We start from the raw sequence: 24554 nt of genomic DNA on the forward strand, positions 1-24554 counted from the left end.
CCAAATGGATATCAAAGCGCGTGGCGTCAGCAGGAGCTCTCTGCTCTTTGATGTCACCCATCAAAGCGCGTGGCTCTTTGCTCTTTGATGTCAACTACGCAAATATGCAGCATCCAGAGGATGGCATTCAGTCAGATGCTGCAGTTGGACGTCCTCGACTCATCTGGAGATACGAGACTCATTTGGACAAACTTTTCTGCCATCTCAACTTTTTGGAAACAATGAAAATCCTTTAAGGTAAGTTGGATTCAACTTTGAGATAGTTTAACCATTGACTGAGTGAAAGAGTCCTGCTCACATGTTGGCTTTTATTTACTTGTGTTTGGTCGGTCGTAGTCGTTATGCTTGGTGCCAAGTCATGGAGCTGGTTTTATTTCATTTGCGACATTTTTTGACGGATACCGTAATTACTCGAATATAACGCGCACTCGAAAATAACACGCAGGTAATTTTGGGCCAAAAAAATCGGGAAAAACGCAGTACTCGAATATAGTGCGCACCTAAAATTTCCCGCTGACGAAAATCAGAAATCTTACCTTTTTTTCTTCGTTTCACGATTGTTTTGTTCAAACAAATTTATTCATTAGAATCCTTCAAATGAAGAGTTCCTCTCTCTCTTTGTCTGTCCTCTCATACATCTCTTCGTTGAGAATCCTATCAACGTCCACGCTTCCTTCATCCACTTCCTCTTCCTCCCACAACACATCATCCGATTGGCTTTACGAGATGACGTAAAATCCGTGCGTCAAAGTGAGTTTGACAATGCTTTTTTCGATCGAAAATTTGTAATTTATTTTATTCAATTCAATTTAAATTCAATTTATTTGGCAAGAAACAGCACCAGGCTAAGGGCCATGTAACAAGACACAAAAAAAATAATAATAATAATAATAATAATTAGTTATTGATTATAACACGCACCCAACTATTGGAATTAATTATATAGCAAAAATCTGCGTGTTATATTCGAGTAATTACGGTAATTATTTTAAAGAGGGCACGATTGTGCTTTTTCAGCCAGATGTGAACTCCCAGTGGCCAGATGGTCTTGAGTTCAATGACACCTTGGTCAGGGTAAGAAAGGGTGTTTTCCCTGTCATCACAATTGGTGTCTCAAATCCAACAGGCCATGATATTCTCTTACCCTGGCGCACTGTAATTGGCACAGTACAAAACATTTTGACTGTACTTACCGCTGAGATTATTGAACCAGCCCCAGCACCAATTACAGTGAACCATACCAGCATTCACACCCCATCCAATCCAGGTGAACAATGGGACCCACCTGTAGATGTAAGTGAGTTGAGTGTCACTCCTTCTCAATCTCAGACAATGACATTGGCTGTATTGACAGATTGCAAATGACTATCTCTCTCAAAGATTCTGAGCCAGTCAAGCGTTCATACATGTCGGTGCCCCAACCATTATACCAGGAGATGAAGGGTTACCTCCATGACTTAATAGCACAGGGCTGGGTGAGAAAGTCAAACTCATCATACTTCTCACCGTTCGTGTGTGTCAGAAAAAAAGATGGAACTCTTTGGTTATGCGTAGACTATAGATACCTAAATAGGAAGACACATCCCGATCGACAGCCTATCCCCCGAGTCCAAAACATCATGGACAGCTTGGGCGAGAACTCCTGGTTTTCCCTCCTAGACGAGGGGAAGGCATATCATCAGAGGTTTATGTCTGAGGAATGTCGAGCACTGACTTTATCCCTTGTGCATGATTGTTTCTTCTGGCCTTAAATGCAGTCTGATATTGAACATTATGTGACTAAAACCTGCCCTTGTCTAAAACAAAAAAACATGCCATGAACAGAGCGCCATTGACAAACATTGTGACAACAAAGCCCTTTGAGCTGGTCTGTATTGACTTTCTTCATCTTGATCGATGCAAAGGCGGAAATGAATAAATCCTCGTCATTGTCGATCACTTTACACGTTTTGTCCAAGCATGTGCCACCACCTCCAAGTCAGGAAAGGCTGCTGCAAACCTTATCTTCAATGACTTTGCCTTGAAATTTGGGTGGCATGGCTGGATCTAGGACAACACCTTATCACCCAATGGGTAATGGTCAGGTGGAACGAATGAACAGAACATTGCTACAGATGCTCAGAACACTGACTGAGACACAGAAATCGAATTGGAAGGAGTCTTTGAACAAGCTTGTGCATGCATACAACTGTACCTGTTGTGATGTGACAGATTATTTACCATTTTACCTACTGTTCGGGAGATCGCCGAGGCTTCCAGTAGACATACTTTTTGGACTGTGAAACAAGTCCGATACAAATGGTCAGCAGAACTATGTGCAGAAATGGAGACGGGGGATGAAGTAGGCGTACATCGTTGCCACCGAGAGTGCACTGAAAGCTGCAGGACGAGGTAAAAAGCCATATGACACCAAAGTGAGGAGCTCCGTGCTACAACCAGGAGAGCGCATCCTGATAAAAAACCTGACACCAAGAGGAGGACCTGGAAAACTCTGTGACTTCTGGGAAGATACAGTTCATACAGTGGTCAGGCGAATGGGATCTGATCTACCAATTTATGAAGTCAGGCTAGAAAAAGGTAAAGGGCGTTCCAGAGTTCTGCACAGAAATCTACTGATGTCCTGTGACAATTTATCCGTTGAGGCAACACCAGAAGAAGGAAAAATTGACAAAAGTATGCAGAGAAATAAACAGCAGTGGGTATCTAATCTTCAAGAGTCAGACGAGGACAGTGGTGACGAATATGACTTTCACTACGAGCCCCTCCAGGTCCTAAATGAGAGAGATGCCCAAGGGATGGAGTCTGAGCACAGGCCACTGCCAGCTGATCAGAGATTTGAAGTGAAGGGCCCTGCTTCCAGACCAGTACAAGCAGAAGATGACTATCCGCTGGAGGAGCCTGGGTCGATCTGTGGAGGACCTGCCTGGTGAGGGAACAAATCTGGCTGTTGAAGAACCTCGTTATGATCATTTATCAGAGACCTGTCTGCCAACCGCTGTGACTGAACCTGAGGCGTTGACTTACGAACGGCCAAGAAGGGAGACATCTACCACGACGCACGACCTATGTCCAGCTTGGTGTCCCCTCCTGTTACAGTACCCAGTCACCACATCAGCTGCTACCTGCTTACCCTGCACCAGGAGTGGTCCCTCATTTATTACACCTGCAGCCATATTACATTCAACCACCCTTTATGTATGGACTCCAACAGACTTGAGCCTACAAGGGTGACATGTATTATGCTGGCATGGACTGTTACAGACTGTGATTACAGTTTCCATCCGGTAAACATGTACCGTATGAGTTGTGGATTGTATTTGAACTGTGGCCCTTGCCGTCTGGAGTTTTCACGAGTATCAGCTTACAGAAGAGGATGTGAAGTGACAAGTTCACAAGACTGTTCAGGATAACAACCAACAAGCGGAGAGATACTTGGAATGTACTGATGTCGAGACGACATTTGTTTTGTGGGGGAGTGTGACATGCTAAAGTGTTTAATTTATTAACAATCCCATGTTGGGGGTGTGCAACTAATAATAATAATAATCGGACATAGGCCCTGTCGTCATTATCACAACACAAAAGCCTACTTGTCATCACACGCAGAAACTGCGTGTGACGAAATTGATGGTGCTTCTCCATAAGCTACGTTTACTCGGCAAAAGAGCTAAATAAGAGTAAGTTACGGACTTGTAATTTGTCATTCCGCTGTTGTGGATACAGGTCGCTTACCTCTCGCTTACCTCTCACTGTCTTCCACTTACCTTACTTCAGTCAGCTAGTAGGAGGCAGATCACCAGCCAAACATCTGTTCATATTACCGCAGAAGGGAATGTGTGTTATGTTAGCGCGAGTTTAGATTTCTGATGGATGTGGGGAAAAAACTGTCCTTAAGCCTATTTGTCCGTGCTTTGTGGGACCTATAGCGTCTGCCAGAGGGCAGCAGCTGGAACAGATTGTGACCAGGGTGGTAAGGGTCCCCTATGATGTTCTTGGCTCTGCTGAGGTAACGAGGGCTGGCAATGTCTTCAAGTAAGGGCAGAGAGCAGCCGACAATCCTCTGGGCAGTGTTAATCACTTTCTGCATGGCCTTTTTGTCTGCCGCCGTGCTTCCAGCGTACCACACTGTGATGCCGTACGCCAGGATGCTCTCTACAGTGGTTCTATAGAAGGTTATCAGAAGATTGGTGCCCAAGTTGTTCTTCCTAAGTACCCTGAGGAAATGGAGTCGTTTCTGAGCCTTCTTCACCACTGCCGTGATGTTTGTAGACCATGAGAGCTTGTCCGTGACGTGGACCCCCAGAAATTTAAAGGACTGGACCCTGTCTACACATACTCCATTTATGAGGAGTGGGGCCAGATCTCTGCCGTGTTTGCGAAAGTCCAGGATTATTTCTTTAGTTTTCGTGGTGTTCAGTGTGAGATTGTTCACCGAGCACCACGAAGACAAATTGTTGACCTCATCTCTGTAAGCCGACTCATCCTCTCCTGAGATGAGTCCGACCACAGTGGTGTCGTCAGCGAATTTGATGATGGCGTTAGACTGGTGGGTGGGTGTGCAGTCATAGGTGTACAGGGAGTGCAGAAGAGGACTCAGTACACAGCCTTGAGGGGAGCCAGTGCTTAGTGTAATGGAGGAAGAGAGGTGGGGACCAAGTCTAACAGTCTGTGGTCGGTTGGTCAAGAAGTTCTTTATCCAGCAGCAGATTGAAGAGGATAGTCCAAGGTGGGAGAGTTTGTCAGTCAGAATGTCCGGTTTTATGGTGTTGAAGGCTGAGCTATAGTCAATGAAGAGCATCCTCACGTAGTTCCCAGGGTGTTCCAGGTGGCTCAGTGCTGTATGAAGAGCAATGGCAATAGCATCATCAGTGGACCTGTTTGCTCTGTAAGCAAACTGGTGAGGGTCAATTGAGGGAGAGATTGTATTCCTGATATGGCGGGCTACCAACTTTTCAAAGCACTTCATGATCACAGGCGTGAGGGCAACAGGCCTATAATCATTCATGCTGCCAATGGTTGGCTTTTTGGGGACAGGGATGATGGTGGCAGATTTCAGACAAGATGGAATGATGGATAGTTGCAGGGAACAATTGAAAATATTTGTGAAGACTCCAGCCAGCTGGTCAGCACAGGCTTTGAGCACCTTCCCAGGTACTCCGTTTGGGCCAGCAGCCTTCCTGGTGTTCACAGACCGCATTACCAGTCTCACTTCCTGTTCCCGGAACGTCAGTGTATTGCTGCAGGGTGGTGGTGGGGGTGTTGAGACTGGGTCTGATTTGTCAGTCTCAAAGCGGGCAAAGAAACGGTTCAATTTCTCCGCTAGTGAGGCATCTGCATTAACAGACATATTATTGTTATTGTAGTTGGTAATATGTCATATTCCTTGCCACATCTTCTTTGGGTTATTTTCTGTGAAGTGCTCCTCAATTTTTTGGTATATGCTGCCTTGGCCTTTTTAATGCCTCTTTTTAGCTCAGCTCTGGCAGCTCTATATTTTATCTTGTCCCCTGATCTAAAGGCGGAGTTACGGTATTTGATGAGTGCCTGTGTCTCATTGGTCATCCAGGGTTTTTGGTTAGGAAAAACCCGTATTCGTTTATCTATAGTGACGTTGTCAATGCAGTTTTTTATGTAAGAAAGTACAGAGTCCATGTAGTCCTGGAGGTTGTCGTGTACAAAAAGTTCCCAGTTGGTGCGGGAAAAACAGTCCTGCAGCTGAGAGTGCGTCGTCGGGCCAAGTTTTTATTATCTTTATTTGTGGCGTTGTTTGCCTCCGGAGTGGAGTGTAAGCGGGGGTGAGAGATAGGCAGAGGTGATCTGATCCAGCTAGGTGAGGGAGGGAAGTGGCTTTATAAGCATGTTTGATCTTAGAATAGACATGGTCAAGAGTTTTGTCTCCTCTAGTATTACAATTTACGTATTGAATAAACTTAGGTAAAACAGTCTTTAAACATGCCTTGTTGAAATCACCAGCGACAATAAAAACTCCATCGGGGTGGTCAAGCTGTTGTTTGTTTACCGCCGTTAGCAGGAGGTTAAGTGCCGTGTTAACGTTAGCATTCGGAGGTATATAGATACCAGTTACTATGACGACGGTTAGCTCTCTCGGTAGATATTAGGGCCTACAACGTATTGCCAATAACTCTAAATCCGGGGAACAGTGAGTGTCAATTATCCTACTGTCACAACACCATTCATTATGTATATACATGCACAGTCCTCCTCCCTTGCTTTTGCCTGTTAATTATTTTGAACGGTCGTTCCGAAAAAGCGTTCGGCTAGCTAGCGATACCGCAGCGTCGGGGATATGCGGGTGTAGCCACGTTTCTGTGATGATAATAATATTAGTTTCTAACAAAGCTGTTGGTAGCAATACGAAGTTCCAACTCATCCATTTTGTGGGTGATGGATCGGGCGTTGGTCAAAAAGATACTAGGAAGCGGTGCTCGGTGTGGTTGTTGTTTCAGCTTAGCAGCAAGGCCCGCCCGGCATCCACGCTTCTGTTTTCCGTCCCTTCGCCGCCTTCGACGTGCTTTTGGTGGGCTGGCTAGCCACGGAAATCCCGGAGTTTGTTGAGAAATCGGATGTATCGCATATCCTTCGGATAGTGAGTAAATCCTGGCGACTGTAAGATAACGAACGACACCGAACTGGAGAGCTTAAAGCCGCTGCGTCAGTGCGCGCCGCCATCTTCCTACTACTAAACTAGTTTGGATTGGATGTATATTGGTATTCGAATATTGATACCTTGATCCGTGTACCTTGACCCCAGCACGGGAGATCTTTGTTGGATCTAATCGATAAACATTCAATAACTTCGAATTAGAGGAAGCACACAGTCGGCCATGATGAGTTTCATCTAGCTTCAGCTGAAGGACGGAGTCAGAGCAGCCAGCGCCAGGAGCGCGTCTGACCTCCAGCCTGACCAGTTTGAACTCCCTGCATCCCCCCAACAGGTCGACCAGTTTTATTGACAAAGGTCATGTGACATAGGTACAAACTTTAGGCGGGAAACTGTGAACAAAGAAATGGGTGTGTCATGGTAGATGACGCGCCCCTAACTCATAGGTGTCACGGACGGAAATTTCCGCTAGGTCATGCAAAATTCTATCCTAGTGACTAAACTAAATAAACCAATTGACTAACAAAAAGCATAAGAATACATTCCATACTCCACAATCTTCTTCATGTCATTAAAGTTGGATTGAGGAAGCAACAACGAATCACTATTGTGATTATTTCTCCCTGTGTTTCAAGCGAAAATGTAGGGTGCAACAAAAACAATAATTAAGACACTGTCAATTACAGGTTATCGAAGAAGCGCATTTTAAAGAAATTATATCAGAAAATTAGCAATTTCTCAAGTGTCTTAAACCCAAAAGGAAAAGTTTGTTTTTCTTTTATTTAAATTATTCCCTTACACCGGACCAACCTATAGATGTAAATTATTTTTCTTGATTTTCCCATTTTAACGAATATTTGCAAATTTTCCCTCCAATTTTTTTCTTTTTGTGTTTTAGTTCAATAAGTATTTTGTAAAATGTAAAAATAACTATATAAAAATATTTTTATAGGCTTTTTATCCAGTTCCTTTAATCCAATTAAAATATATATATACATAAATATTATATCTAAAATAGACCGGCCCACATGAACTCAAGTTGACGTTAATACACCATTGGGCTTTTTGTATAGTTTCCTGCAGTGATTTTTAACGTCCACCAGTCACTGTATGGAAACGACAAGTGATGCTCACAAACCCATCACTCGTAGTGAGTCAATACAATCATTGCACAGTGGCGGGCGGTGCATTTTCTGGTAGCGCCTTCAACGTATCAATCCAACCCTCAAAAACTATTTTATGGCTATAAAACCTCTACTGCAGCTACAGCTGCGACACATAAAAAATAATCAATAAAGTAATGCACAAAAATGGGGTAAAATCCCCTTCCTAGCAGCATTTTATGATTAAATACAAATACTGGAGCTTTTCAGACATTAAAACCAGGCCAGGGGGTGATTTTCCCGGGAAAAGACAGCGATGAACGTCAATGGCGTACGGGCAAACATTGCCCGAAAATGGGGTAAAATCCAGCCAAAAACAGCATTTATTGATTAAATACAAATACTAGAGCTTTTTGGACATCAGAACCGGGCCCGGAGTATCATTTCCCCGGTAAAAAGACAGTGATGAACGTCGATACGTGCATACGTGAAATGACAAAAAATGCACTAAAATACTAAAATTAGGTAAAATCCACTTCCTAGCATCATTTATTCATTGAATACAAATACTGGAGCTTTTGAGACATTACAACCAGGCCAGGGGGGTGATTTTTCCCGGGAAAAGACAGCGATGGAAGTCAATGGTGAAACGCCCAAAATTAAAATGGGGTAAAATTCACTTACTAGCAGCATTTTGTGATTAAGTACAAACACTGGAGCTTAAATACAAACACTGGGGCTTTTCAGATATCAGAACTTGGCCCACAATTGAAATATTATTTAGGAATATAGCCATATTTGTAATTTTACTCACCAAAAATCCTTTTTACACAATATCCATCCTCCTTTCTTTCTTCCTTCTTTCCTATCGCCATCGAAGCAAATGATGAAAGTCGAGCCTGTCCTGTCATATTTCCGGCATAGTCCGTTTTTCAAAATGGCATTAAATCAACACAACAATATACTATTTGCTTGTGGAGCTACGTTAGCGCGCTGAAAGTGCCCCACACACCATTTTCCCGGCTGTAACAGGCTTGCTAGCTTCGGAGTTGACCGCCCTTTCTTAATGATGTCCATTTTTTTCCTGAAAAAGTCCATCTAGAAAATAGCTTTGTGAGCAAACAGAATCTATTTGTTTTTGCTTCTGTCGGCCATAGTGGGTGGAGTTTGCGATCTCGGCTGCCTCGGTACTGCTTTGGCCCGCCTACTAGCCAATCATAGTTTGTGAAAGCAATGACATGTGCCAGCCAGCAAAATGCTAACGCCTATGAAAAATCATTGTAGGGTTGCCAACTCGAAATCTGATTGGTTAAAAGCAACAGTCTAGTTTAATGCAGCAGAGCCCGCAAGAACTGATTGTGCAGGCTTTGAGGCAGATCTGATCTGGCAACAAATAATGGCTGAAATGTGATTGGTTAAATGCTTCAATATGAAAACACACATCTGGAAGCAGTGCAACCAGGGGAAAAAGCAATGAAAGGAAGCTAACAGACCATTTGGAATAATAAGTACGTATTGATGGACAAAATATAATATGATTCAGATATTTCTTAGGCCAGCAGAGAAGGCCTTGAAGGCCCTGACGGCCCGCCACTGTCATTTCAGTATAGTACATAGTTTTAATTAAAAACACAAAAAGCAAACTGAAAACCTGAGCCAAAAATTAAAAATTACGACCCAAAAAATTAAATTGAACAAAAAGCCGCAAGACGCAGTAAGGCATGGGTTACCGAAACATGGAAAACAGGTGGGTGATACACAGGGGAGGCGACCAAAGGTGAATACCATGGACAATCCCAACGATAAGTTTCAAGCCATCAATATGTTTTCCATACTAATGATTATACATAAGAATATTGAATATTATCTGTTTGTTCAACATTAAATTAACATAAAAAAACAATTCACCTTTGACTTCATTTACTGACTGCCAGGTCTATTTACATACAAATCAAATCAGTTTGGATAAATATAAAAAGGGAAAAAAACTACTCCAAAATGAACCCAAAGTCATTTCTTATAGTTAAAAAAGGAAAATAATGAAGTTTACAAAGCTAATAGAAAATTCTGAAGATTAAATGAAATAAAACAACATTTGACCTGTTTTTCTCTTTTACAAACAGAGACAAATTCACAGCAGACTAATTTTATCAACATGATTCAAAAATTATACGAGGGATTCTCGTCATTTTTGCCAATTAATAGATAACATACACGCACACGTTTGTTTCTTTCAAGTCTTATGAATAAATCTGTGGCAACAAACTTAGTATTATGTATTATTAAGTATTTTTAACAAATGTGTTGAACCACAAATTGAGCAAAGAAAGGGCTTTTCGCCACTGTGGGTTAAGTCTTCTTTTCAGGTTCCCTTCTGTGAAAATGTTGGAACATTAACTGCACCTGGAAAAGGTTTTTGAATTGTGTAGATTTTTAATTGGGCTGTTGTAGCGTATCTGTGGCCACAGACTGAGCAGGAAAACATTGTTCTCCAGTGTGGGTTAATAAGTGTTTTTTTAAGCTTCTCCTTTGGGAAAATGTTCGACCACAAACTGAACACGAAAATGGTTTTTCACCAGTGTGTGTTCTTGCATGACTATTTAAGTGTCCCTTCCGTGTGAATCTTTGACCACAAACTGAACACGAAAACGGTTTTTCACCAGTGTGGGTTCTTGTGTGTATTTTTAAGCTTCCTTTCTCTGTAAATATTTTACCGCAAACTGAACACGAAAATGTTTTTTCACCTGTGTGTGTTCTTGCATGACTATTTAAGTGTCCCTTCTGTGTGAATGTTTGACCACAAACTGAACACGAAAATGGTTTTTCACCTGTGTGTGTTCTTGTGTGCCTTTTTAAGTGTTGCTGTTGAGAAAAGGCTTTACCGCAAACTGAACACGAAAATGGCTTTTCACCTGTGTGTGTTCTTGCATGACTATTTAAGTTTCCCTTCCCCGTGAATGCTTGACCACAAACTGAACACGAAAATGGTTTCCCGCAAGTGTGGTTCCTCATGTGTGTTTTTAAAGAAGACTTTTTCCCAAAAGTTTTCCCATACTGAGAGCATTTGCAGCCACTGGGATTTTTCTTAAGACCTTCATTATCATGAAGCACGTTGTCGCCATCTGACCCGGTGACATTTTGCTCCTCCTTTTTGATTGGAGATTGCTCTTCTCTCTTGTGCTGTTGTTGAGGGAACTCTGGCTCCTCCTCTTTAATTTGGGGCCATGCTGAGGCGTTTGCAGACTCCGCCCCTTCGCCGGCCACGCCCAGATTATCCCTTTTCACGGACTCACCAGGTGACCAGGTGAAATGATCTTCCTCCCTTTTGATTGGAAGTTGCTCATCCCCCATTTGTTGTTGAGGGAACTTTGGCTCCTGCTCTTTAATTAGGGGCCATGTTGCAGTGTTTACAGACTCCGCCCCTCTGCAGGCCATGCCCCGAACATCTTCCCTCTGCACGAATTCACCAAGTGACCAGGTGAAATCATCTTCCTCCTTTTTGATTGCAAGTTGCTCGTCTCCCATTTGTTGTTGAGTGAACTCTGGCTCCTCCTTTTTGATTTGGAGGAGCTCAACTTCCACTTCAAGGTCAACGGACTCCTGCCCATCAGCACCAAGATCATTTCTGAAACCTGCAAAGACAAAGATAATTGATTAACCATTTTCTAATTATAAAATGACTGAATTTCTTGTTCACAGAAATGAAACCAAACGGAAGAGGGCGCCATACATCCATTTCGTCACAATGCAGTACTTACTACTGTTGTATTCTCGTCAACAGCAACATGAGTTGAAAACTGTTTATAGGTGCATTTTTCAAAGTATGGCACTATGGGTCAGAAAAGTTTCTTCACTGGTGATGTAGCTCCTTAAAATTAGTCAAATCTTTTTTGGAGCCTTTTCATTGAATACATTCTCTTTTAGGTTTTAGATTTTAATTCAGTTAAAATGCTTTCGCCAAAGGGGAGGCATTAAAAAAAAGCATTATCTTTTTTTCAGTAGTGGGTTTATTATTATTTGGGGGATTAATGAGATTGAAATAGAGGTATAGTCTGATTGGACACTCTAAAGCAGGGGTCCCCAAACTTTTTCTTGTGAGGGCCACATAACTTTTCCCTTCTCTGATGGGGGGCCGGTGTCAGTTTGTAACAGAAAAAGCCATGGAACATTAACTTTCTGTTGTGCCATGCACAATCTTCTCCCTTTGCTCTGAAGTTTATGCACGACACCACAACCGTCATTACAGAATCCCACGTCAACATTTTGCAGCACAGTGCTTGGTGGTGAATTTGGCAGTGGACTCGTAGCGGGGCGGTGAGACCCCTTTTTTCCAACTCCCGGTTCATGCGTCCCATTATTAGACCGCGAGTTTCGGCCACCATGCTAGGAGCCCCGTCAGTCGTGATGCTAGCTAGCTTTGACCAGTCCAGGTCCAACTTCTCCATGGTTTGGCACACTTTGTCAAAAATATCCTCTCCCGTTGTAGTCCCTTTGAGACTTTGGAGGGCTGCCAGATCCTCGCAAATCTCAAAGTTTGCGCTAACTCCACGAATAAAAATGAGCAGTTGCGCTGTGTCTTGCACGTCCGTGCTTTCATCCAGTGCTAATGGAAAAAAAGTCAAATTATTTCGTCTTCTGCTGCAGCTGGGCATATACATTACTCCCGATTTCTTCAACGCGTCTGGTCATTGTACTCGCCGACAGACTTATGGCATTAAATGCATCTTTCTTCTCGGGACACACCTCCTCCGCGACAGTATCCATATATTTCTTAACAAACTCTCCGTCAGTGAAAGGCTTACCGCTGCTTGCTATCAATTTAGCAACCCAAAAGCTGGCCCGAGCGGATGCCTGGTTCTGCTGAGATAGTAGTCCACTTTTTCGCTTTGAGAGTTTGTCTGCTCGTATTTGGCCTTGCAATCTATCGTACTTGTCTTTGTGACGGAATTCATAGTGTCGGCAAAGATTGTATTCTTTGAATACCGCCACCGTCTCTTGACAAATGAGACAAACAGCCTTTTCTTTGCATTGAACAAAAAAAATAATCGTTTGTCGACTCCAGGTTAAATATCCTGCATTCTGAATCAATTTTTCTCTCACCTAACTTTTTCGCCATTATTCCGTTCTCAAACAGGTTGCAGTTTTAATATGCTTGAATAGTCCGCGATGGTCCCAGGGCTCCGCCCTCACCTGCGATCGTCCAGATGTCTCGGTAACACTGCTCGTGCATGCAACGGTGGACGTGCCCGCATGCATCAAAGGGAAACACTCTCCCCGCGCGTGTCACCAAAGAAGCAATGCAAAGCCCCGCTTCACTGGGATGATTTGTGGGCTCAGCAGGGGTGCAATGAACCAAACACAAGATTAAAATGTCCCAGTCTTCAAGGCCAAATAGGAAAAAAAATCCGATAGCGTCTCTGGTATTGTTCAGAGGGCCGGTCCAAATGTGCCAGCGGGCCGCATCATCCCCCCCCCCCCCAAAAAAATTCAAAAAAAAAAAAAAAAAAAATTCCGATAGCGTCTCTGGTATTGTTCAGAGGGCCGGTCCAAATGTGCCGGCGGGCCGTATCCGGCCCGCGGGCCGTAGTTTGGTGACCCCTGCTCTAAAGAGTGTGAGCGTGAATGGTTGCTTTTCTCCTCGTGCTCTGTGATTGGCTGGCCACCGATTCAGGGTGTTCATCGCCTCTGGCACAAAGGCAGCTGGGATAGGCTACAGCACCCCCTATACAAGATTTAGCATATCAGAAAATGAATGAATGAATGTTGGGATTAAAAACAGTGGGAGAAGCCCAACGTAGCCTCGGCAGCAAACCTCGACTGGGTAAATGGTGCATTTCCAGACAATTTTCTAGCACTCGGCTGCCAGATTCAAGTATTCGGCCTTCTTGCGCTCGAAGGTGGTCTCGATCCCCTCCTCTGAGTACTGGTAGTTCTATGAGGTGAAGCGCTCTTGCCTTGGAGGACCATACCTCAATGTCTGTGCACGGTGATGTAGTGATGATCTCTGATGATAGTTAACATTCTATTTATTTATAAGCTGCATTTGAATTTTAGCATTAAATATGAAGTACTTTCGCAGGCCGCACCACGGAGTAGCAGTGGGCCAGATTTGGACCTCGGGCCGCAACTTTGACACCATTGTTTGAAGGCTGCTCTCGTTGTTGTGTAGTGCATCTACATCTCTATTTTTTGGATTTTCAATTTAGAGCATGCAAATAAGTGTTATGTCCCTCAAGCATGTAGCCAAAAATGGAGGGCGAGTGGCAAGAATGACTCTTGAACGCCTCTGGGAGACGCTCGCGCTTTGCGTAAATTGAAAAATACATTGTTTGTGATAAGGATACAATAAAAGGAAAGCTACTGTTTAATGCCGTTGTTCAGTATTAACACGCGTTGAGACTCATTCTTTCCCTCCTAGAGTGGTTACATTTAAATAGAAATATAATTTATTACGTCTTTCTTCGAATGGTGCTAGTGCAAACTCATGAAAATGTACGTACGCTACTATAGTGTCATGTCAATAGAATATACCTTTAAAGGAATATATGGAAATAAAAAGTGTACGCACCTTCTAGTCTATGAAGAACAACTTTCTCGTGCGTTATGTTGCAAATTGTCGATTGCTCGTGAGTTGAATGCTCCTGTTTGACCTCAATAAGTTCCTCCTGGAGCTTTGGCAATTGTGTTCTTGCTGACATTTCCACACGTGAATTCTGATGATGGCGGCGACTTTGATAGCTGCTAGCTATGCTGAGCTAAAATAGCCAGGAAACGAGTTCTTCGTCGACTTGTTCCCTTGATAGCTGCTAGCTAAGCTAAGCTAAAGCATAAACAAGCTCTTCGACGACTTGTTCATTTGATAGCTGCTAGCTAAATTAAGCTAAAGTATAAACAAGCTAGTCAACGACTTGTTTATTTGATAGCTGCTAGCTGGGCTAAGCTAAAGCAGGTTTTGCTGATAAATAGTGATGGAACGAGCGACGCTGGTGCGTCAGCACTGTGCCAATAGCTCAAGAGAGAAAGCCCATATTGGGGAGTGTAAAGCTTTAAGAAAGAATCACGTGACCGGTACAGGAAAAGTATGGTTTGGCCAAAGTGTGATAATAGTTTAAAGAAATAAACTGTTTCAAAGTGTTGTGGGTCTGTTGGACGGTCTTTGGCGTAATTATGGCTCGTTCTGAGAAGTTTTCCCCAGTGTGGAATCATTTTGATCGTGTGAGGCAAAACGAAATAATCACTTTTATTTCACATGATTTACCAGTTAACAAAAATGTGGACATAAGTTAAAAATTGTAACTCAAATTTGATCTATTTTACTTATAAACTCCGTTTGGAATAAAAAAAAAAAAATGATTTTTTTTACCTGCAATGATTTTATAATTACTGCAGGGGTCACTATTGGATGACCAACACGGTTTCAATACAGTGCTGACACAGTGTGTCAATACAATCCTTGAAGTACCATCGTCCCATCACTAAGGTATATCAAAGGGTTTTAATAAAGACACCAAAAGCAAATTGAAAACATATAAGCCCAGAATCCAAAATTACAAAAAAAAGAACCAAAAGACGTAGAACACAAGAATAAATACACAGACATGGAAAAACAGTTGGGTGACACACAGGTGAAAGCAATGGACAATCAACGACAAGTTTTAAGCCATCAATTTTGTTTTTGTTTTATTAATGGTTATATATAACTAAAAGATTGAGTAATCATATAACATCAATAACATATATATATATATATATATATATATATATATATATATATATATATATATATATATACTCAACAACTCGTCGAGTTTAATAAACATAGCGCTATGTGACTGTCAATGCGATACAAATAATGGCTTCCATCTCATTGAGGGTCCAGATGGGAAGAAAAGAATTTATCTATGGGAGGTTATCTTCATGCTGACACAACCCTGTAGACCAGGGGTCTCAAACTCAATTTACCTGGGGGCCGCTAGAGGTCGAGTCTGGGTGAGACTGGGCCGCATCAGGATTTCCACAAGAAAAGCGCTGATAAAACATTCCAACGTTATCAAATATCTTTATTTTTTAACAAAAAATAATGAATTAAATAAATTAACTTAAAGATGAATAAAAAATCAATCAATCAGTAATACAAAAATAAAATAATAATAATGAGAGATATACACTGGCTGCCTAAGTAGAGAAAATGAATTATTTGTATTCCGTTTCAAATGTCTGTATTAACAGCTCTTTAACCTTTAATTTTCTGAACTTGAATGGAACATTGAACATGAAATATTCTGAACACGGCTTCTCTTGCCTACTCCTTGCTGCTAGAGACCTGGCAGCGCTTCTTCTCACATAATTCTAACACTGAGTCACATTTGGCTTGAGGGAGGAAGCAGTGGAGAACCTCAGTAGAGCTTGAAGATGCTCATCAGTAAGTCTGGACCTGTACTTGGACTTATTGAAGTTCAAGGTGGAGAAGAGCTTCTCACACAAGTATGTGCTCCCAAAAAGGCACATGGTCCGCTTGAACATTCGGGAAAGTTCAGGGAAGCTGGGGGTCAACTCTCAAAAATTGCCCAAGCTTGTCTGCTTCTCCACTCACCTCCCTGAACTTGGCTTTGAGTGCAGAGTTGCACTGTAGGTCAATGAGCTCCATTTGAAACTCAGGAGGGGCATCTTGCACATCAAAGGAGAAGGGGTCCGCAAAAATTTGAAATGTGGCTTTGTGTGTTTTGAAGTCTGCAAATCTGTGATCAAATTCCTCCTGTAGCTTCGAAATGGCCTCAACATACTTCTCACCACTGAATGGTGTGCCTGCATCCACGAGAGCCTTACATGCTGGGAAATGGCAAAGGTTTGTCTGAGAGAGCTGGGCTTTCCATAACACACGTTTAGTGCAGAATGCTCTCTCGTTGTCATAGGCAGCACTGACAAGTTGCCCCTGGCCTTGTAGCTTCTTGTTCAGTACATTAAGCTCATGTGTGATATCAACAAGAAAAGCCAAGTCCATGAGCCATTTGGGATCACTTAGCACAGGAACAGCAACCCCATCTATCTCCATGAAGTCTTTTACTTCTGCTCTCAACTCAAAAAATCTCTTCAACACGTTTCCCCTGCTGAGCCAACGTACCTCAGTGAAGTAGAGCACATCCCCATATTCTGATTCCATTTCCTCTAAAAAAGCACGGAACCTTCTGTGCTTTAAGCCCCTGGATCTGATTTGGTTGATGCATTTCACAACAACAGACATCACATTGTCAAACTTCAGGCATCTGCTCCAAAGGGCCTGCTGATGTATAATGCAGTGCAGAGCTATGGCCTCCTCCACACCCTCCTCTTCCAGTTTTTTTTGTACAAGTGCTACCAGTCCATCATTCCTCCCTGTCATTGATGGGGCTCCATCGGTTGTTATTCCAACAAAGCTCTTCCATGGCAAACCGCATTCTTAATGGCATCACACAGCTGGTGAAATATTTCCTTAGCGGTGGTCTGGCCATGCATTGGAATTACTGTGAGCAACTCCTCCATTACTTCAAAATTGTCATCAACACCACAGACATATATTGCGAGCTGGGCAGTGTCTGTGATGTCTGTGGTCTCATCAAGAGCCACTGAATATACACTGAAACATTGTGCTTTCTCACACAGTTGATCATAAATGTCACTTGACAGGTGAGAAATGCGCTCTGCCACGGTGTTGGCAGAAAGGCTGATGTGGTTGAACTGACTTTTCTTTTCTGGACAGACAAAATGTGCAGCCTGTAATATGCACTTTTTGATAAATTCACCTTCTGTGAATGGCTTTCCTGCTTTAGCAATCAACTCACAAACGGCGTAGCTAGCTTCGACTGCTGCATTACTGTCTTTGGTAGCCTTCTTGAATAAATCCTGTTGCCTCAGAAGACGTGTTTTAAGACTGGCAACCTGGTTGGCTCGCTCATCTCCCTGGTATTTTTCGTACTCCTCAGCATGTCTCGTAGTATAATGACGTTTCAAATTGTATTCCTTGTGCACCGCAACTCTTTCAGTGCAAATGAGACACGTCGGGCTGCCCCTGTGTTCAACAAAGAAATATTGCACTCCCCACTTTTCTTGAAACTGTCTGTGCTCATTACCGACCTTTCTCTTCACGGCAGGCTTTGAAAGAGACATCTCTGGGGCTCTGTAATTATTACAGTGTAATATGTTTTTCCACTTGGAATGAGTCTCGGGTTGATCTTTCACTTTCAGTCGCGCGGGTTTGTAGCGCATGCGCACATTCGCTCTCCGTTTCACTCGCGGAGATGGCTACACTGACACAGGCTGGATCGCGGATCATAGCGCCTCATTCAGTTCTATGCTGAGAGCAGCGGAGGAGTGTGCGCGCCGAGCGGAGTGATCAGCTTCACGGCTTCTCCTTCGCCCAGCTGATTGGAGGAATGAATGAGTGAGTGAGCGAGGCACTGGACAGCCCGGCCGATGTCCCGCCCTCCAGAGCCGTATACCTCACCGTGATTGGTTTTTTCAGCTCCGAACACAACATGTGTCATTCATATCAATCTTGCGGGCCGCACAAACATTAATCTTTCATATTAAGACGGGGGCTGCAAATTATCATCCCGAGGGCCGCAGTTGGCCCGCGGGCCGCGAGTTTGAGACCCCTGCTGTAGACAGCTTGGGAGCCGCTGACACTGTGGTTATCAGCAGTTTTGCACGCTGGCCAGAGTTCTTTCTGTACATTTTTTTATGGTACCGAACTTTCTTACGTTTCAAATGCACCCTTTAGTCCCCCTTTTGGAATCAAAAAATTCCAACAAAAGGCCAGATTTGGGGTTCGCTGCGATTAAAGTTGGAGCCAAGGCTCTCCCGTTGAGGTGACAAATGAAGGTCTGGAATTCTTATGGGTGTGTCTGTGGTGGATACAGGTGCAGTTCAAGGTGTTCTAGATCATCTTTGTTTAGTCCGCTCCAAGCTCCAAGTAGTCCAAGGCGTTTGGCTTCTCTTTGTTTAGTCTAACTTAGGTTATCAGGAGCAAAGCATTTATGCATCATTTTACTTTAAGCAAATATAGCAAAGTAAGTTTAATGGTAAAGCAAAGCATATTCTTCGTTGCAGGCAAATGTATAATATAAAATAATCCTGACATTCCCCCTTTTTATAATATATTTGCACACGATCTAATTCCATTATGCCTAAATGTTAATAATTCCTTTTTATTACAAATATTATTCCACCAGGGGGGGTTGTGCAGGTTCCAATGAAAAAGGAAGAACAAAATCAATCTCATCCAATTCGCTTTATGACAAGTGCAGCAATCCAGGTAACGTCCACCTGTGTTGAGTTTGCATGTTCTCCGTGTGGGTTTCCTCCCACATTCCAAAAAACATGCATGGTAGGCTGATTGGACACGCTAAATTGCCCCTAGGTATGGGTGTGAGAGTGCATGGTTGTCCGTCTCCATGTGCCCTGCGATCGGCTGGCCACCGATTCAGGGTGTCCCCCGCCTCTGGCCCGGAGACAGCTGGGATTGGCTCCAGCACCCCCTGCAAACCCTGAGGATAAAGCGGTTCAGAAAATGGGATGAGATGAGTTTGCCTGTTATCACACTTAACGTGTGTCGTTGTAGTTTGTTGTATATGTAAATGTATGTTACTATTGACATCCGATGTGTGTTTCCACTACTTTAGGTTGAACTATCTGGAATGAAGTCGTCCTTCGCGCCGGAATATCGCTTCTCGGCCTTTTGACTAAGATCAAGTGTAGTATCTGTTCTTATCTGTTTAATATCTGTTATGTCTCCTAAATGGGGACCATATATTAAATTGATATTTGGGACTAGGTGATGGAATAGGAGCTTGATCCTTCCACTCCACGCATCATCCTGGTATTGCAGTATCTCTATGAGAGATGCAAACCCCTCTATTTGTCAAAATACATATACTAACTCTTGAAGTTCCTAAGTTTAATGATTGAAACGACAGAAGCGAATCTGAAATTTCATATATTATTCATGATGAGGGGTGATTTAAATTAACAAATTAAAGCCTTTCTTTTGTTACAAAATCTAAGTTAAACAAGACTGTATAAACATTCACATTTGATATAATAATATATCGATTGACGATCATCATTTTTGCCAAGACAGCTTGTTTAAATGCCTGCTCAGCGTCGAGGTGCCACTCTTTTTGCTGTAATATGAAAGCAAAGCGCCACATTGACTACATTCAGCATACATTTTTTCCCCCAAGATAGCGTCGTCACGCGGAAGCCAGTGACAGTAGTTCTGTATATTCTTATGTTTTTCGTGTTTTACAGCCATTCTATCTTTTTTTGAATTACATTTTAATATTTCTTAATACATTCGTCTTTATTTTACTTTGTACTTTATACTTTTTACATTAATGTTTTTACAACTTTCTTTGTTCTGTGAGCCTGGCTTCTTTCGGCTACTTCTTTTTTGGGAACCATTCAACCATGCCTATGCTGTCATACACATGGGACTAGCTGTTACAATACCCAGCAGAAGGAGCAACACCTCAATACCGCAGGAAATTCGGAGCTGGGCAAAAGTGCTGGGAGAAGAAGCAACACTTCTGACCAACCATTCCATCATGGGATAAGTTTTAGCTACCGCAACCAAGATGGCGCCGTTCAAGTGGCAGCCGGCGGCGGTAGCTCCGTCCACTCTTGCTCGTTTTGTGTTTTTGCTGCTTTTCTGTCTTAATGATCTGATTTGGTGATTCTTAATGATCCCATTTACTTTGATTTGCTTTGTACTTTGTGCTTTTCCTTTGTTGTACATATATAGTTATAGTTATAGTTATTAACTATATCAAAATGGCGGCGCACACGGATGCAGCAGCTTTTTGCTCTCCAGTTTGGTGTTTTCTTTTCTCAATCCTATTGTTATTTACCAACATCTGCGAGGCAAACTTTTCCTACAGTCGCCACGACTTAATTGCTATCGGAAGGAGATGCGATATATCCGATGTCACAACGAACTACCAACGAACCTACGATATCCCCGAGGGCATCTCGAGACCTCCGGGATCTCCGTGGATAGTCAGCCCACTCAAAGCACGTCGAAGGAGGCGAAGGCGGCGGAGAGAAAGGAGGCAAAAGCGCGGTTGTCGGGCGGGCCTTGCTGCTAAGCTAAGTCAACAACCACACCGAGCACCGCTTCCGAGTATCTTTTTGACCAACGCCAGATCCATCACCCACAAAATGGACGAGTTGGAACTTTGAATTGCCACCAACAGCTTTGTTAAGAACTGTAACATTATCCTCATCACGGAAACGTGGCTACACCAGCAAATCCCTGACGCTGCGGTTTCGCTAGCTAGCCGAACGCTTTTTCGGAATGATCGTTCAAAGGAACTAACAGGCAAAAGCAGAGGAGGAGGACTTTGCTTGTTCATACATAATGAATGGTGTGGTGACGGTAGGATCATTGACACTCACTGTTCCCCGGACTTAGAGCTATTGGCAGTACGATGTAGGCCCTACTATCTACCGAGAGAGCTAACTGTCGTCATTGTAACGGCGGTCTATATTCCTCCTGATGCTAACGTCAACACGGCATTAAACCTCCTGCTAATGGCTGTAAACAAACAACAGCTTGACCATCCCGATAGAGTCTGTATTGTTGCTGGTGACTTCAACAGAACATGTTTAAAGACTGTTCTACCTAAGTTTATCCAATACGTAAAATGTCACACGAGGGGAGACAAAACTCTTGACCATGTTTATTCTAACATTAAACATGCTTACAAAGCCACTTCCCTCCCTCACCTAGCTGGATCAGATCACCTCTGTCTAGCCATCACCCCAGCATACACTCCATTCCGGAGGCTAACAAGGCCACAAATAAAGACAATAAAAATTTGGCCCGAGGATGCCCTTTCTCAGCTGCAGGACTGTTTTTTCCGCACCAACTGGGAACTCTTTGAACACGACAACCTCCAGGACTATACGGACGCTGTACTTTCCTATATCAAAAACTGCATGGACAATGTCACTAGAAATAAACAAATACGGGTTTTTCCAAATCAAAAACCCTGGATGACCAAGGAGACACAAGCACTCATCAAATGCCGTAACACCGCTTTCAGATCAGGGGACAAGATGAAATATAGAGCTGCCAGAGCTGATCTGAAAAGAGGCATTAAAAAGGCCAAGGCAGAATATACTAAGAAAATTGAGGAGCACTTCACAGACAATAACCCAAAGAAGATGTGGCAGGGAATACGACATATTACCAACTACAATAACAATAATATGTCTGTTAACGCAGATGCCTCACTAGCGGAGGAACTGAACCGTTTATTTGCCCGCTTTGAGACTGACAAATCAGACCCAGTCTCAACACCCCCGCCACTACCCTGCAGCAATACACTGAAGTTCCAGGAAGAGGAAGTGAGACTGGAAATGCGGTCTGTGAATACCAGGAAGGCTGCTGGACCTGATGGAGTACCTGGGAAGGTGCTCAAAGCCTGTGCTGACCAGCTGGCTGGAGTCTTCACAAAAATCTTCAATTGTTCCCTGCAACAATCCATCATTCCATCTTGCCTGAAATCTGCCACCATTATTCCTGTCCCCAAAAAGCCAACCATCGACAGCATGAATGATTATAGGCCTGTTGCTCTCACGCCTGTGATCATGAAGTGCTTTGAAAAGTTGATAGCCCGCCATATCAGGAATACAATCTCTCCCTCAGTTGACCCTCACCAGTTTGCTTATAGAGCTAACAGGTCCACTGAGGATGCTATCACCATTGCTCTATGTTAGATTTATTATGGAATGTTTCTATATGTGTTGTAAGCATTTTTAATAAGTAATAAGGCTATAAATTAATTCATGGGACCACAGACACTTTTCCTCCCCATCGTCTCCTCAAGGCCCCACAACTCGAGGACACATTGTTTTCGGACGCTTTTCGGCAAAACACAACGGGACTGTTTTGACGGGACTCCAGCAGCAGATGGCGATAATCGCATTATTGTTTGAAAATACGGCTGCTTTGTTTACATTATAATACTGCTTTGTTTACCTTAGACTGCTTTGTTTACCTTATAATGAAAATATTATGCAATTCCTCACACCATTGTTTGGGTGCCTTGTTCAACTTTTATGCTTACTTCGGCAATTCTCACACAGTTGTTTTTCTAACCATTCTAGGGTGTTATTGTACTGATTACATAAACATGTTTTTCGAGTGTCGCGATTAAATACAATGATTCAGTTACTAGAAGTTAGAATGCCTTGAGGACTAAGACGACGTCACAAGGTACCTCCTTGCAAGTGTAAGCAGTTATGTTGAAAGATGTTTTCCTATTTTAATTAAATATTACTAATAATGATTTAAAAGGTTTTAATCATTATTCTAACACTCTATGTTAGAATAATTAGGTAATATTCTATATGTGTTGTAAGCATTTTTCAATAAGTAGTAAAGCTATAAATCAAGTCATGGGATGGACTTCTTCCTGCGCAGTCCTCTTCTCAAGGGCAAGGGAAAAGAGACGGACACTTTTTCCCAGCAGGACCAAATGAGACTGTTATGTCGGGGCTTCACCAGCAGATTTGAAAATACGGCTTTGTTGACATTATAATACTGCTTTGTTGACATTATAATCCTGCTTGAATGCTTTGTTTTCCTTATAATGAAAATATTATGTACCATTGTTTTGGGGAGATGTCACACCATTTCATTTTGAGACTGTTGTTTTTCTAAACCAGAAGGTGTTATTGTACTGATTACATGAACATGTTTTTCGAATGTCGCGATTAAATACAATGATTCAGTTACTAGAATTTAGAATGCACTGGGGGCTAAGACGACGTCACAGCGCATTTTCCTTGCAAGTTGTAACCAGAAATGTTGAGAGATGTTTTTCCTTTTTTAATTAAATATTACTAATAATGATTTAAAAGGTTTGAATCATTATTCCAACATTTGGTCCTTCGAGGAGCCGGGGTCAACAAACCGATAAGGAGTCCAGACGCTGCTGTTCAATATCTGGAGTGACCGTGCACGGCAAAAGAAATCCCTTTCCCAGGCTGGAATATTTCTCGGCAGCGGCTGGATTCTAGTCGGTTGACGACTATCCTTAAAGGAGACATCTATCAACTTGCTGGTGAGTCCGCGTGTGATTGCTGCATATTGTTGACGGGTTCCGAGTGCGTGAAGGCATCACATGCGAAGGCCTTATTTTGAGAAGTAAGGCTCGCGTCCTGGGGATTAGCGATTTTAAAACCCTGGGTATACTAGTCGATGCCAGGTAACGAGACAGAGCATGAGTCTATAAAACTGGGGGCAGTTCGGGGTGTCCTGTACCGCGGTCCGGATAGGTACAAATATAACTCTGACAGTATATCAGGCTAGGGTATACATTTGTGTTGCGTGTGTTACGTGTGTCGTTCCGCGGAAAAAGAATTTGCTAACTGATAACTAAGTGCGAGCGCGCTCCCTTCTAAAAATGGGCAGCGCAAATGTAAAAGCGGCTATTGACGACGATCCAAAGATGCGTCTGCCGTGTAAAGATTGGAAATTTGTTGAAAATCAAAGCGCTACAAGGGTTAAACACCTAAACTTATGGATAAATAAATATGGATTTGCTGGCCAGCTTAATATGCATAAGATTTTGATACTGCAGGATAAAATACGTGCTAAACATGGGGGAAACCTTAACAAAATGGAGCAGGAGGGATATAATGATACCTATTATTGGTTTATGATGGCAAGGAAACGAAGTGATGGCTGGGTTAAATCAGTTGATAACGGTGGGACTGGAAACACAGAGGCTGTGTTATTCCACAGAAAAGAGGATGATGAGACTGGGCCGGTGGGCAAGAAATGT

The 24554-nt window shown here is 42.8% G+C and overlaps 1 protein-coding gene and 1 non-coding gene across 3 annotated transcripts in view; one reads left to right on the forward strand and one right to left on the reverse strand.

Annotated features, from left to right (window-relative positions):
* The window catches only part of LOC144065607 (uncharacterized), a 48207-nt gene extending 33462 nt beyond the window's left edge, over positions 1 to 14745 (reverse strand). The window contains exons 1-2 of one of the 2 annotated variants that reach the window (XM_077588597.1): positions 14294 to 14745; positions 7810 to 11357 (exon numbers count right to left, since the gene is read on the reverse strand). In XM_077588597.1, coding sequence (XP_077444723.1) covers positions 10159 to 11357; positions 14294 to 14423 — 1329 coding nt within the window. In that variant the 5' untranslated portion in view covers positions 14424 to 14745 and the 3' untranslated portion in view covers positions 7810 to 10158. Of the gene's footprint in view, positions 1 to 7809; positions 11358 to 14293 lie in introns of those variants that run through there. The other variant, XR_013297210.1, reaches the window with a different exon arrangement.
* Positions 14746 to 19422: 4677 nt separating this feature from the next.
* Positions 19423 to 19613, forward strand: LOC144066378 (U2 spliceosomal RNA). The gene has a single exon (XR_013297551.1). It is a non-coding gene; the product is annotated as a U2 spliceosomal RNA (small nuclear RNA).
* The last annotated feature ends 4941 nt before the right edge of the window (positions 19614 to 24554 follow it).

This window comes from Stigmatopora argus, chromosome 20 (genome assembly GCF_051989625.1).
Source record: "Stigmatopora argus isolate UIUO_Sarg chromosome 20, RoL_Sarg_1.0, whole genome shotgun sequence".
Classification (NCBI taxonomy): Eukaryota; Metazoa; Chordata; class Actinopteri; order Syngnathiformes; family Syngnathidae; genus Stigmatopora; species Stigmatopora argus.